This window comes from Panthera leo, chromosome D3, assembly GCF_018350215.1.
Source record: "Panthera leo isolate Ple1 chromosome D3, P.leo_Ple1_pat1.1, whole genome shotgun sequence".
NCBI lineage: Eukaryota > Metazoa > Chordata > Mammalia > Carnivora > Felidae > Panthera > Panthera leo.
The window spans coordinates 33,021,975-33,037,635 of NC_056690.1; the positions used below are offsets into that span (position 1 = coordinate 33,021,975).

Below are 15,661 nucleotides of genomic sequence, written 5' to 3' on the forward strand. Positions count from 1 at the left end.
AAGGACAGCGAGGCACATTTGGGATGTTTGATGTCCCAGGGCCCATGGGAGGAAGGCTGGGCTCCCCGACCCCATCAGGACGCCAGCAGAGAGCCAGGGCAGGGGGCGTCCTGCCCTTGTCTCTGCAGCTGGTCTGCTCTCAACAACTTACTGAAAGTTTACTTTGTCCACTTGGAATCGGGTCTCAAAAATCCCCGATGTCAGAACTCGGCATCTGAGAAGGTCCTGAGAACAAGAAGACAAACCAAGTGGCAGCACTGTTCTTCAGAAGGAAAAGCCCTGAATGCAACCATAATAACGGAGTTTTTCAGATGACCATCTCTTCCAATTGTAAGAGAAACAATAATAACTAAAAAGTCAGACAAATGCTCTGTCTCACCACCTCCCTCCCAGCAGAAAGTCACAATTAATGTATTAGTTTTGTCTTAGAGACTTAGTAGCTGTGCTTTAATTTCCTTTAGCAGGTTTTTTGTTGTTGTTGTTGTTTAATTTATCACTTCTGCATGTATGTCCATGCCTGTCCTGCACCTGACAGGAGACCCCGCGGCTCTCTGCTTGCTGCACCTACCTGCAAAGCCACCTGCTCCGGGTGCAGACCTTCTGGGTGGGAGAAACCAAAGGCTCGAAAACAAAGGTTTGGATAGTTTTGAGCTCTTGGGGTCAGCCTCACAGAGAGATGGATTTTGGGGTGAGAGAGGAGCTCAGGCCTTCAGGAGAGGCAGAGAGGAGAGAGATGCCAGGAGGAGCCCACTGCCAAGGCCCTCCAGGGGACATAGGACACTGGCGGGGGGGGTGTTGGAGAAGCTATTTGAACGGAGCCCCCTAACTTCTTTGGCGTTCACTAGCTCTAGAGGCTGCTGGGAGCCTCCTAAGCTGAGCAATTCAGGGTTTTCTCCAAGTCTCTGCAGATGCCTGAGTGCCAAAGGTTTCGAGGGGGCACAGAGGGTCCCTCTCTTCTACTTACGAATGTGCAGTGGGATGCTTTTATCCAGCTCAACCCAAAGACGACGCTCTGGGTCACACCCGGAGAGCGTGCCTGTGATATGTGAGCCAGGCCAGGGCCCAAAGCAGAATGGGCAGAGTTTACCAAGCTGGTGAAGCACAGGTTCAGTTTTCCGTTCACAGCTCCCAGAGGCATGGGAGTGGCACATTCCTATTCCACAGGGGAAATTACTTTGATATTGCAGTTTAGAAATCTAGTAGGTTTTAGAGAGCTAAGTCAGGAGGCACAGCACAGGTTCTGGTGGGTACGCTGTGTGTACGTGCAGGGACAGTGGAAATGATTTGCCAGAAGTAGCTATCTTGTGGAATCCCTCCTCCTTAATCCACGTTAAAGTAATCAGTGAGTGATAACTGGCACTTCCTCTAGTCCCAGAAAGTTCAAACAGGTGGTTGCGGGCTCCCGCTTCACATACCTGGTCTGTGGGTGTGTAGTCCACCAGACTGACACTGTCGATTCTTTCCAGGAAGCTGAAAAGAAAGCCAGCATGGGCTCAGTAGTGTTCTCTGATGGCTTCTCTCCGGGACTGCGGGCCAAGGGGATGGGATCCTCACACAAGCACAGGAGGGCAGGGGCAGGCAGAGAAGCTGGGGTAAGTTCCCCCTTCCTTCCCTGAATATGTGTCCTCCCAGACAGCAGAACATTCCCGATGGAGGGGCCAAGGTTGACTTTTCTTTTCTTTTTTACCTCTTTTTTTTTACCTTCCCTCTTCCCTTTTGCCCACCGCCCTAGAGTTGGGGGGAGGGGCCACTCAGCAATTGGGGAGGGGCACAGGGCCTCCTTCAAAGCCACGCTAGTAGCAGAAGCCCATGTTGCAACGTAAACACAACTCGGGAGGTCAGAGTCGTTCCTTTAGCGTCACGGGTTCCTAATAAGATCCAAGTAATGTGCGAGCGCGCACACATCAGCAGGTTTAACCTGGTGTGTTCACCTGGAGGGACTCACAGAGGGAGGGAGAAGTAAATGAAAGGAAAGGAGAGGAAGGAAATCGCACTGTATGTGTACGTGGAAGGAGACGTGGGCACTTGCTCTCTCTCCCCACAGAGAGGCCGCCCTATCCATCTCCTCGCCAACCTTGCTTTATTCTTCTACGTGGCACTTACCACGGCCTGACACGAGTCGCATTTATTTATGTTTATTATCTATCTCTTCCTCCAAAACGCGAGACCCCCAGGGCAGGTCTTTGTCTCGCTGGCCCAGGTATCCCCGGCACCTAGCGCAGGCCTGGCCCCTAAATTTTTGTTCGGGGAACGAATGGCTACCCCCCTCCTCCTCCCGCAGCTAGAAGACGTAAGTGAGCAGGTGGCTGAGAGGCCCAGCCCATAACGGACACTGTGGAGATTTTTAAGACACAGGAAGACCTGGGGACTGGTTACCTGGCGAGTAAGGACTGCTTCTGGACAGAGAGGGGGCAGCGGAGGCTTCAAAGGGAGGGAGGACATACAAGTGAGGGAGGGGACTGAGTGGCCCCTGGTCTCCTGGCTGTGGGTGAGGCTCCAGCCCTGGGGAGAGTGAATGTGCCCCAGACTAGGGGGGACATGGCCGACTTCCTTGTCTGTCCAAGCCGGGATGGTTTGGGTTCCATTACTGGGCCTTCCTCTAATGCTCTGATGCTTGTGGGCATTTTGCACAGTGTAGGATGCTGTCACCTCCCCATCTCCACATGCTCCCCCCACCTGCCTGCATGGCAGGCCCGTAAGATGCTTCCAGCCTGGCAAGAGGGAGGCTGAAGGCACATTAAGGCTACTCAATTCCCTTGGCTATTGTTATCTCCTCCCTCCTAGAGAGCTACAGATAGCCCCTAGTGGCCTGAGATGTGGCCTGGTGCTGGGGTGACATTTCCGGGGCCCTTCATGACTGCACTGCCTGTCACGGCAGCGGTCGTCAGTCATCTGCAGAACTGTGGCTAGGTGGCAGGGCTGCTGAGAAGCCAAAGGGACCCGGATCTGCCTGTGGCCTCTCTGGAGCGGGCACTGTGAGCCTTGGTAGGTGTTGCTGTGTGCCTTCCAGAAGATGGGTGAACTGGCCGGTGGGGAGAGCTGGTCCCTGAGCAGGAGGAGTTCGGACAGGGCACAAACAATTCTGCAGGTGGGGCAGGAGGGCCTGCCTGGGAGCTGGGGAAACACGGGAGCCCCAGGGAGGGGCCTAGCTTGCTTGAGGTCTGGTTTGAGAGCCATAGTGCAGTTTGGCTCAGTCCTTGCTGCCCTTGAATTTGGTATGGTGGAGAGCATCTCAGAAGTACACACCCAGTTCCTGACCATCTAGTGGAAAAGGGGCGGAAAGACTCTGATGGAGTCAGAGTGAGACAGGTTTCTGCTCCTGGAAAGGGGGCTCTGGTCTGTAGCCCAGCCGACGAGGCGGGTCTGGTTGGGAGATGGGTGCTGCCCCCACACTGTACAGTAATTCGATTCAGAGATGGTCTATCCTCCCAGCAGGAGACACATAATACTGAACATGTGATACAAAAACCAATCATCTCGGGTGAAAGGGGCTAGAAAATTAACCTCAATATGGAGCCTTTGGGTATAGTTAGAGTTTAGGAAGCAACCAATTTCAAACAGGATGCAAGAGGGTGGAGGTAGGTGGGTGAATTAATTCAGATGGTAATAACTAGTATAAGTAGAAACAATGAAATGTGGTTAAAAAAATACATCAAAAGTTCTTGATAGATGTGATTAAAGACTGTCTTCCAAAGGAAGAGGTGGGAGTACCATACCGAACGCTATTAAAAATAAGGGGTTCTGAGGTGCCAATGACAAAGGCAAAAGATGTCGAGTTCTTTCCCATCCTTAATTTCCAGGGCAGATATTCAAAGTTCCACCCGGCTCTGGTACTTAATGATCTAAGTGAGACCTGAGAGGCATCCGAACATTTCCAAGAGTATCTTCTCAATTGTTACTGACGCCGAACGGTATTGTGAGTTCATGCATTTCAAATCTGTGCAATGAAAATAAAATGTGAAAATTCTCCCCTGAAGGTAAATGCATCCCCCCAGTTCTCTGAAAGACCCTCTAAGGCATAAAGGAATGACAGAAGAATCTATACTGTGGATTTCTGCCAGCCTTTTGCCTTAATCTTTGATTCAATCACTGTATTTTTCCAGCATGCCGTTAGAAGTACTTCAAATCAGAGCTCCTAAGATAATATCTATAGAAAGCTGAGTTTTAAAAGGGTCTTCTAAATCATACACAGAATTTCGCATGACTACGTTTTAAAGGGTTACTAAAACTATCTTCTTAAATATGCCACTGCCTCTTATGTGGAAAAATTAACCAGAGTTAAGACTCAACCTTGGAGACCAGTCACTCACACTGGATTCAGTTGCAAGACAATACCAAACTAGAATTATAAAAAGCCACCATAGTGATATGCATGCTGTAAAAAAGTAGTTAGAAAGCAATTTATTTTGATTTTTTTCCCCCATTATTTCCAGCTACAGCTCAGGATATTCGTGCTTGGAGAAACATTTTCATGCTTTCCATTTCGATCCCCCCTTCTGCTGGATACTGGCACAAAACAGCAGCTCATGGTCTATTTCTCAGCTGCTGTCCGCCACCCCACTATAACTCAAAAGTCACAGAGTTCTTATGACCATGGCGTTGATCATGAAGCAGGACAAGGGAGTATGAAAAGATGAAAACTGTTGTTTAAACACCTTTAAACACTGAGATCTGAGAAAAAGCACCAACTATATTTAATTAAAATGTATTACAAACTGTTTTGTTTGTGAACAAGTGGCAATCTGGAATTCTGGCAAAGGTCAGTGAGAAACTTTTCTCAGCGTTACTGAAGTTTACTTCATGATGCTAATGTGCAAGACATACAGATACCGTTGGAGGAGAAAAATATGACCTCCGCAGTGACAAAGCACCAGGCAGTTCTGCCGTGCAGCAGGTGAAGACCCATGCTGCCCAGAAGGCGGTCCTCAGACCGGCAGCACGTGCCAACCTTAGGAATCAGAATTTCCAGCTGAGCCACATCCCTAGGTGGTTTTGACCCACAGCATCCCCGGTGCCTCAGTGACCCCTGTGCACGCATCTTTTCCTCTGTTTTTACTGCCATCCTGCTCTAGGCTTCATCTCGTGTCAGCAGGACAATACAGTATCTGATGACTCACACTCCTGCTCCTTTCCTCGGGGTAAAGTCCACATTTTCATTCCAGCCTCCAAGCCCTTCGCAATCTGTCCAATCTCTTCCCTCTTTTTGATGCCAAACGAACCCTCCACTCCTTTCAAATCCCCGTGTGGTTCTGGGCCTCTCAGACCTTTGTGTAATTCCCACTTTATTTTCTTTGAAGCCCCAGATTCAACCCTACCTCTTGCAAAAAGCCAACTCTAACCACAACGGACACCGTGATCCCATTCTCTGTGTACTCAATGTGTATGGTTTGATTAGTATGGGCTACTGCTTTATACTGTAACTTATTCCCTTTTTTTAAAATGTTTATTCATTTTTTGAGAAAGAGGGAAAGAGACAGATTGAGCAGGGGAGGGGCAGAGAGAGACAGATAAACAAAATCTGTAGCTGTCAGCACAGAGACCGATGCGGAGCTCGAACTTAGGAACTGCGAGATCATGACCGGAGCCGAAGTTGGATGCTCGATCGACTGAGCCACCCAGGCGCCCCACTTAACTTCCTTTTTAAAAGTTGAAGTATAAAACACATGTGTGTCAAGTGCACTAAGCTTAGTGTTCATTTTGATGACTTTTTAACATTCGTATACACTCGTCTCCATTTTTCTCTCTGTGTGTATGCTTTACCTACCTAAATGTATGGAGTACTGTTTAAGGCAGAAGCGTGTCTTTTCCCTAGAAAGAAGCCCCAGATCTATCTAGTCGACATCTGATATACTTTAGTCTAAATCTTTTACTGTATTCAGTCACTCTGAATAAACACTGCTGAATTGTTTGTCCTGCTACTATTCAAGAGGGAGGGAGGATATATAAACCTCAAAAAGTAGGAACAAACATTTCAATTTGAAGAAACGTGCTGAAAGAAAAGGATACACGGTGCTTCTGAGGAGACATAACAGGGCTCTGGCTGAGTGCTCCCTGCACCCTCTTTACCCATTGTGTACGTTGTCATTAGAGAACTCTAGGCAGGATCACAGCTGAGAACCCCAAGGGAGCATGCGTTCACACCAGGGACACTACCAGGAGCCAGCTCAGCTGGGTACCACACCAGGCCCAGTAATTGTGACCAAGACAGACACTGCCTTACCATCTAGTTGTAGAAAAACAAACCTAGGTAAACCAGGCAGGCATTCTGCTATGATTTGCTATGATGACAAGTGTGCCTGTTCCTCAGTTCATTGAAATGTCCACTGGCTTGGAGCTTTTTGCCAGTATTACAGAAGGTGTTGAGCTTTGGATTTTTGGCTACAGAAATGGCTCCTAGAAGATGTTGTGTGTATTACAGAGGAGGCATCTAAGACACAAGGTTCCTCCCTTCTGCTTTATGATGTGAGGTCTGTTTGGCTGACCCGAGACTACATTCTGTTAGTAAGGTTATCAGATGGGTGCTTATTTTAGGTGGCTCTTTTCCAAATCAAGGACAGCAGGATAGGCACCCAGTGTACAAGACTCATAGCATGCCTCCACCTGAAAGGCACATATTCATTAACGTTTCTGGAAGAAACAGCTTTAGTAAGAGTTCTAAATTGCACATGTATCATCTGAAATGAAGGAAGCTAAATCGTTCATAAAATAAACTAAAAGTATATTCTAAATCCATGTTAGAAACTGTACATTTGAAGGCAGAAAATAAAAAGGAGATTTGAGTAAAAATTGTACTAGTACCTGCATGGAAGATTAACTATTTCTGTGGGATGTCTGAGCGGAAGCCTTTTATAAAATAGATCTATCATTAGTCCAGGAAGTTTCAATACAAGGAACAATTCTTGCTGCCATGAAGAAACTATTACAGTAAAGAAGTAATAGCTAGAGTTTCTAGAAATATACATGAAAATTCCATGCTAACAAAACAGAAATTAAGGTGGTAAGGGAGAGTGTGGAAGAATACCATGCTTTCTGAACCAAATCTACCTCTGAATTCTTTTTTCTTATATAGTTTTTTTAAATAGGATGTACACTCACATGCAATAACATGCAGTTTAAAATGATTTATTTGACAAACTTCTGTGGCTTACATTTCAGCATTTCATCAGCTGCAAAAGTGAGGAAATAATTCATGGGCCTGGTATGCTTTTGAAAATATTTATGGTTCATAAAAATGTACATTCATATAGTTTGAAATGAACATATTTTAAGAAAGTTCAAGCATATACAAGCATTGTTTAATCTCACAAAATATATTAATTTTGTTGGGAGTATTTGCACTATAAAAGGGTCTTTAATTTACCAAAGGATTCAACACTAAGCTATATTTTAAGTTGTAATTATTTTTCCCAGTCTAAAGAGGCGGTTATGACTCATGCTATGCTCACATAGCTGCCTCTGTGCAACCATGTGGATAAGAAGAGACCCCAAAAGGGAAGAGTTCTAGAAAGAAGAGGCAGGGACAGATAATCAACCGACAGGTATCCCTTACGGAAGACTTCGGAACATCCAAATGTAAAGACACTTAAAAATGAGGGTCAGTCCTCATCTGCATTTACCTGTTCATTTTTTTTTTTTTCTTTAATACACCCATTCATACTGGAAAATGTAATGGTGATTATTTGGCCATGAATCTTTCAAGGGGCTTGAAAGAGTCCCTATAACTATTTTTTTGGAACACTGGAATTCTCTTATGGAGAAATCTACCAGTGAAGGAAAGGGGAAATTTCAAATATCCGCAAGTATTTACCTTAGATTAATACACTTGCCAAAATAAAAGCAAGTTGCTGTTCTCCATGTTCAGAGGCTATGAGAAAGTGGTGGTTACATGCTTTACTTTGCAGCCAGAAAACACACACTGCTGTTCTAGAAAGATGAAAGGCAACACAGATGGGCTCTAGCCTTAAGAGGGTCAAGTCTACTGTTAAATTCTCCATCTTTCCTCTTTCCCAGACTTCCAGCTGGCTGCACATATACTTAAGTTATTTGCATGGCTAAATAAAACATTCCAACTTACTTCCAAGGCTTTTCAACAAGTTGTTCCTCTAAAAGAAAATAATAAATGCAAGTAATTAGAACCTAAAATGCAGTTCTAATTTGATGTCTATTTTTGGTTATTAAAATCAAAAGAAAACCTACAAACACACCACCCCGGAGTTCTCTTAAACCAATCAACAGTTCTTTGGCAATGTTAGAGTAATATGACTGCCATGCTAATTAACATACTTTATAACAAGGCTAATTAAAGTGTTGAGATAGGAAAATAACTAGAAGTGTGTTCAAGACGTTCATTTGAAACTGTCACGTTAAACCTTGTCTTTTGACAAAGTCTTTAGTAAATAAAAATATAAATGAGCAAACAATTTTTCCTTATAATAAATGAAATTATGTGGCCTTTTTCCAGTTGTAAAAACGTAACTACCACATGAAAAATTTATAGAACATAAACAGTAAGAAAATATTATGCACAATGTCCCACCATAATTTCAGTATAAATTATGTGAACAGATCAACAGAAGTCTGGAGGCGATGGCAAAAAAACAAAACAAAACAAAACAAAAGACTCCCCAAACCCCACAGAAATAGCACGGTCCATTAAGTTGAATGAGGTGTTGATAGCCCTGTAATCAATCTAAGTAATCCTTCTCCTCTTAATTTTTATGCACCACCTGTCAATTCTAGATATTACCAATTACACTAAATTAAAAAAAAAAAATCCCCAATTTTGAAAATTCAGGCAGAAAACTGAATACACCGAACAAGAGTTTGGACCAAATTTTTGAGAAAGATTCATACACACCAAATTAACTAGTTCTGTTAAAAGGCAGCTATAAAAATACACATCATCACAAGCTATACGGAACTTTAAAATCCAGTTAAGATGGAGGGAGCCTGGAATTTCTTAGTGTATCTGGAGAGCACTGTAAACCCAAAGGTAGAAGCATCTTAAGTAGAGAGCATTTCAGCATTCTGGCATGTTCAGAGTTTCTAGTGTATAGTATCTCATTAATTACAGAGCATTTCAGAAGGTGGCTACGGCCAGGAAACCTCAGAGTGGGTTCTGTCGTCACACCTGATCCCGCAGGCGGGCCAGTCTCTGGGACAGTTCATCCTGCTCGGCGGAGGCCACGCTCGTGCCCACAGAGCCGGTCTGCCCCTGCGGCAGCTCCATGTTGAGGTCTAGGCCGGCCTCGTCTGCCATTTCCTGGAGCAGCATATCCACTTGGTTCTGGGGAGTGGTCAGCGTAGTCGTGCTGCTCATCGTGTCTTCCATTTGCTGCGTCTGGACGTCCAGCGTCTCAAACTGGTGCTCAAATTTGTCCATCAAAGCAGAGATCTTCTCCAGATTCATAGTCTTCAACGTCGCATCCATCGACTTAACCACACCGGCCATCGACTTGGTCACCTTGCCCATCGTCACCGCCGTCTGGACTCTGGCAGCCACCGCATCGACCCGCGCACTCATTCTCAAGAAATTCACCGCTTGGTTCTTCTGGCGAATGGCATTTTCGGCGTGTATCCTCGCCACTTCCATGTTGCCCTTCTGAATGGCCTTTTTAATCTTGGCCTTTTCGGCCTTTTCCTCCTTGTCGCATTTTTTGGCACTCCTGCTGAGTTCTTTGGCGGCGAACTTTAGGTTGAACAGGTGTTTCTCCATGTTGGACATAGTCGGACGGTTCCTAGGGGTCTGTGGCCAGGGCCAATATGAGCGCGGTAGAGGGAGAAAAAGGCAGGTCCGCTCCCGGCCGCCGCTCCTTTGTTTTGGTCCCACTTCCTGTTTCTACGGCGCGCGGCGCAGACGGTGACGTCAGAGCCCGGCGCCGGGGCGGGGCCTGCGGGACGGAAGGCGCTTGGGGGTGGGGCGGGGGTGGGGCAGGGGCGGGGCCTGCGGGACCCAAGGGGCCGGGGGACGCCCTCTGAGGCGGGGCTCGGGCCGCACCACGCAGACGCGGACGGACGCATACGGGTGGACGCTGCCGGTGCCGACCAGGGCGCTTGTTTTCTACGCTCCGTTTTACAGACATTCAAGCATTAGTAAATTGACAAAAATGAGTGTCCATGCACACTTGGGAATTAATCTACCGACGCAGGCAGGCTGTGTCTAGAACTCCCCGTAAAAAAAATCTCCGAGGTCCAACTTGGCAGGGCTTCAGGTGTGTCTGGTCAGGGGGCTAAAAACCGTCAGCCAGGTCTGCAGACCAGCGCTTTATTTGCCCGGGTAACTTCCACTTCCTCAGGGGAACCTGAACCGTGGTTCATTAATTCATTAACAAAACAAAACAAACCTGCATCACCGACTTGCTTCTCAATTTCTGACTACAGTTTGGAAGGGAATATTGTGATATCCTTTTACTGCAATGGGTGAAAATACCTTCAGAACCGTGGACCACCATATTCATACGGTAGCTTTAAGTTCAGCTTATAGGTGCTTTGCCAGCAACTGTCATCCATCTTTTGCTGACACAATTCTATCTATTTGATGTTTTATAAATATCCAAGGAACTTCACTCACATTTAAATTTGACAGGCTACATTGTCATTTTAAATTATGCAAGCAGAGGATGGTGAAGTATTGGGACCGACACCCACTGGCATACATCAAAACTGTCACTTGGTATTATACCCTTAAAAAACTCAGGCTTTGCAATGGCGGCAATGTGTGCTATAGCTTTTTTTTTTGTTTTAGAAAGATTCCTCAGATACAGCAATAACAAAATACAAGAAGGCCCAACCTGCCCTAATGAGCTAGGTTGAAAATGAAGAGCGAGAGCTAGTTCTGTTCAGAGAGAATTTTAATCCAGAGTCATACCATCCCGTTCGGTTTCCTGTGGTAACTTGCAAACCGTCTTGCACCACAAAGTAAGGGGGTGCGCGTGTCACATGCACCTTCTTAAACCACAGCTCTGATTAGATCACTCATGTGCTCCAAAATCTGGGCAAAAAGGCTGAACTTCTCTGTGAGGCATACTGGGTCCCCACCTTCTTTTTCTTTCCTTCCCCTCTGTGCCAGTCAAACCCGACTGAAGCATGGAAGTCTATGATCATTTGTGTCACTTGATCAGTGTGGAGAATGAGGCACGCTCCTCCCTCTGTGTACACTGTCCCTGTTGCCTGAGCTTCCACCCCACATACCTCTGCCTATTGAGATCCTGACATTTCTTAAAAGCCCCCTCCTCCATGAAGCCTTCCAGGATCCCTCTCCTCTGTGCTGCCTCTGTACTCTGGACCTCTGCCTTAGCACACAGGGCATAACTCCTGGAACTGGGTCTGTGGGTTCAGGGCACTACTATATTATGAACCACATGGAGGTAGAGAACAGTTTTCTTCCTTTCCCCCTAAGGAACCCAGCAAGCTCTCTTCACAAAATAGGCACTGAGTCCAGTAAGACTTTGCTAAATTGAATTGTGGTTGAGAGGAGCTAGAACATTATCCTAGTTAGCAGCTTAGCCAAGATTACTTTTTTTCCCCAAAGCAGAACTCTTTCTTCACATGGGACACTTCTAGAAACAATAGAAAAAATCAAATAAAAGGAAATCTGTTTGAAGTGGGGGTAGAGGACCTACGTCTCCTTCCCTGCTCACTCCCACCCCCACTCACCCTCCCTTTCTTTTGGTTTCCTTTCAGTTAGCCAAATGGTTCCTTGACATGTTCTTTAGTTTGCCCAATGACAAATTCTAATCAGGTGAGAGGGTTTGGAGCATAATCACGAGAAACTCTGATAGATGAGGAGGATGAGGACAACAAACATTTATTAAGTACTGATGTGCCAAGCATTGTTCCAAGCACTTCACATGTCACCTTCACAAACCCTCTGGGGTAGATGCTACTAACGTCTCCGATGTACCGGTTAGGAAACTGAAGTACAGAGAGCTAGGCAACTGGCCTGTGACCACACATCTGCTACGTGTTAGGAATAAGATTCCGTGGGAGCGCCTGGGTGGCTAGCCCGTTAAGTGACCGACTCTTGGTTTCGGCTCAGGTCAGGATCTCACAGTTATTGAGTTAGAGCCCAACGTCAGGGTCTGTGCTGACGTTGTGGAGCCTGTTTGGGATTCTCTCTCTTCCTTGCTCTCTGCCCCTCCTCCCATTCAAAATAAATAAATAAACTTAAAAAAAAAAAAAAGTAAGAAGATTCCATGGATATAATGAGACCAGTATAATAAGGAGGACTCCAAGCAGTTAATAAGAATAATAGACTGATCATCTTTGGCTTAAAAGAATAAGGTGACTTAGCTGTTCTTTTGAGAAGACTGAGGAGTTGCATGGACTCTAAGGTTGATGTGACCTAAGTTAAGGTTGCTAAAAGCAATTAACGCCCCCTGAAGCTACTGTCACTGACTGATGGCAAGTCTCCTCTCTGGGCCGGTCAGTCTAGAGCATGGGGTAGGGTTCCAGAAGCCATATTTTCAGACAGCAGGAACAAGGAGGGGCCAACTTCACCTTTGGCCAGTGCCCCTCCTCCCCCTGAGCTGGGTAGCAGCAGTCCTTGGGCCTCATCCTCTTCTCTCCTCTATCAATACCCCAGCCATCCCCATTGTGTTCAGTATGATCTATAGCTAGCACTCACTCGTGCATTTCTAGAGCAAGTTTCCTTCTGAGCTCCAGTATCCCCAACTGTCTCCTGACACTGGAGAATTTGGGGTGCCAGACTGTTTGGCAACTCCTCCAATTGACTGAACTCTCAGTCCTTCTCCCGAAAACCTGCTCATCCTACCTATGAAATGGCACCTCTGTTCACCCAGTTACTTGCTCGAGCCAGATTCTTAGGAATCATCCTGATGACTCCCTTCTCTACATCTATCTACATTCTATTGCTAAGTTTTCCATTCTTTCCATTCCATTGAGGGTGTAAGCCTTCAGGGTCTGTTTCAGACTAGCATGCTTTCTTTTTGTGTATCTAGGAAAGGGGAGATTATTTTGAGTTTATGTAAGATTATCAAGGAATCTTTGTCCTATGGCAATTCTGACTGAACATGGGAATCTTCTGGACTCAATTCATGGTGTAAAGAAAGAATACAGACCTTCCTTGATTTACGATGTGCTATATCCCAATAAACCCATCATAAGTTGAAAATACCCTAAGTTGAAAATGCATTTAATACATCTACCCTATTTAAATTTTTTGAGTGTTTATTTATTTGAGAGAGAGAGAGAGAGAGAGAGAGAGAGAGCAAGCATGAGTGGGGAAGGGGCAGAGAGAGAGAGAGAGAGAGAATCTGAAGCAGACTCTGCATTGTCAGCACAAAGCCCGACATGGGGCTTGAACCCATGAACTGTGAGATCATGGCCTGAGCCGAAGTCGAACACTCAACCAGCCACCAGCCACCCAGGTGCCCCAATACACCTAACGTATTGAACATCATACCTTAGTCGAGCCTGCCTTAAACATGCTCAGAATACATCCATTAGCCTGTATTTGGGCCAAAACATCTAACACAAAACCTATTTTATAATCAAGTGTTGAGTATCTCATGTAATTGACCGAATGCTCTACTGAAAGAGACATACACAATGGCTGCAGAATGGCTGCAAGGGTATTATCCTTGTGATCATGTGGCTGTCTGGGAGCTGTGTCACTGCGAGGCGCTTTACTGCACATCGCTAACCTGGGAGAAGGTCCAAATTCCAAGTATGGTTTCTACCGAACGTGTATTGTTTTCACATCATTGTAAAGTTGAAAAGTCCTGAGTCGCAACATCGGAAGTCCTGGACCCTCTGTAAACAGTGTACGATCGTGGGACTAGTCAAAGCTTCTACAGTACCTTATAACACCCAGATCCAAAGTAGAAACTTTCTTCTTAGGGACTCTAAGAAAATTTTGATTAGAGTACAGATATCTCTAGAAAACTGTGAGTCAAGCCAGTTAATTATTTTTACCATAAAATGGGGAAGAAAAATGTTTTAATTTGGTTCATACGGCCTATTCTGTTTCTTTCTTCCTTTGAACCAATACCAATGGCTAAACTTGAGATATTTAAGCGGGTCCTACGGCTTGAGTTCATTGGAAAAGAATCATTTGCTAAATCTAAAGACATTCCAAAATAAAAGAAGGAACTAAATATATATGGAAAATAATTTTATTGTGCGTGTTAAAATCCTACTTCTCACAGGTAGTTTTCCAGGGGGGTTGAAACGTTATGCCTTGAATTCTCTTTTAGAGTTCCTCTTCACTTCCCACAATTGTACCTATGTATGTATCTGTGATTATCTCAGCAGCAGTGTGTCCTTTCCGATTTTCCCATGGTGACATTTTGTTTCTTGACCTGGTACCAGTCAACCTCTGGGACACACAGATGCTTAATACATTCCTGCTGAATGTATGAATGCATACAAAGAACATGGCATTGGATATATATCTTCTTGGTAACCATTTTAAGGGCTACATTACATATACCGTATTACTGTATATATTATATATATAATTGTTTCTATCACCTTTTAATTTTGGAACACGGCTATAATTAAAAACTCCGAGACTCCTCACACCTTGGGAAATTGCAAAGTCATGGTACCTCAAACTATGTTAACGTGATGTCAACGTTTTAAAATGAGTACAAGGAAGAGTTAGAAACAGGAGAGTTGCATTTGAGTGGACTTCTGCATTGCTGTGCATACAGGCTGGTAACGCCTAGATTTTTAGTCCCGATGGTGGTGCAGGGAGTTAACACTCTTAGGAGTACCCGAATTCCCTATGTCCTGATGGTCTAATTTGGGATCTACCAACTGTACTGACATGGGGGTGCTCATGTTTCCTCTCTATACTGAATAACTTACCCGTGTGATGACAGGCTGGAAATTAAATCTAGATACTCCTGGCTTTCTAAGGATAGTCCAGGATTTCTTTTGGTGTCGAGTGGGGCAATGATCACCTTGTCCTAGATGTTCAGAGAACTGGGTGGGAGGCTCCAGATTCCTTCCCAGTCCTCTTTGCAATAAAGAAAGATCTAGATTTAGAAAAAAATCAATGGCAATACTTTTTTTTTTTTAAGTAATCTCTAAATATTAATTTTTCTGCTTGGGTTTTGTTAAAGCATAACTCTACACTCTTTTTAGTTCAGTCTTATTTTAAGATGATTTTGGATCTTCTCAGCAAAGGAAGCAATGGGAAAGCAGAGGGAGAGGCGTGCAGTGTGGTCCTGACTGAGCAAGGGGCCTGGGGCTCTTTTTTTCTGTCCTGGGCAGCGCTATCAGCTCTCCTTGCTGGGCCTCATTTCTTCATTTATAAAACTGGAAAGGGAGAAATTATGATCGTAACAGTGGGTAATAAGGTCTGCATCAGGTCTTGGCACCAGGAAGGACTGTTCCAAACCACTAAATTAAAAAAAAAAAAATCCCTCAGAATAATTCAGGCAAAGTCTCGAAATAGCGTGTTCTGGCAAAGATATAAAGCAACGAAGACTCTCATAACACTCCTGCTGGGAATGTCAGTGGATATAATCTCCTTGGGAAAAACTGCATTACCTAATAAAGTTAAAATATGCATCCCCTATAAGCACCAATTCCTTATCTGATTATCCACCCTAGAGAAACTCTTGTACCTGTATACCAGGTTACAGAACAAAATGTTCACAGCATCATTATTCGTCATAGCCCAAACCTGGAA

The 15,661-nt window shown here is 45.0% G+C and overlaps 2 protein-coding genes across 3 annotated transcripts in view; both read right to left on the reverse strand.

Annotated features, from left to right (window-relative positions):
* GNAL (G protein subunit alpha L) overlaps positions 1-15,661 on the reverse strand; it is a 150,242-nt gene that overhangs the window by 10,326 nt on the left and 124,255 nt on the right. For both annotated transcript variants that reach the window (XM_042911764.1, XM_042911765.1), the window contains exons 6-7: positions 1,416-1,470; positions 152-225 (exon numbers count right to left, since the gene is read on the reverse strand). In XM_042911764.1, the coding sequence (XP_042767698.1) occupies positions 152-225; positions 1,416-1,470 (129 nt within the window). The remainder of the gene's footprint in view (positions 1-151; positions 226-1,415; positions 1,471-15,661) is intronic.
* Positions 7,107-9,844, reverse strand: CHMP1B (charged multivesicular body protein 1B). Its single transcript, XM_042911787.1, has one exon. The coding sequence runs from the start codon at positions 9,722-9,724 to the stop codon at positions 9,125-9,127; it is 600 nt and encodes a 199-aa protein (XP_042767721.1). The 5' UTR covers positions 9,725-9,844; the 3' UTR covers positions 7,107-9,124.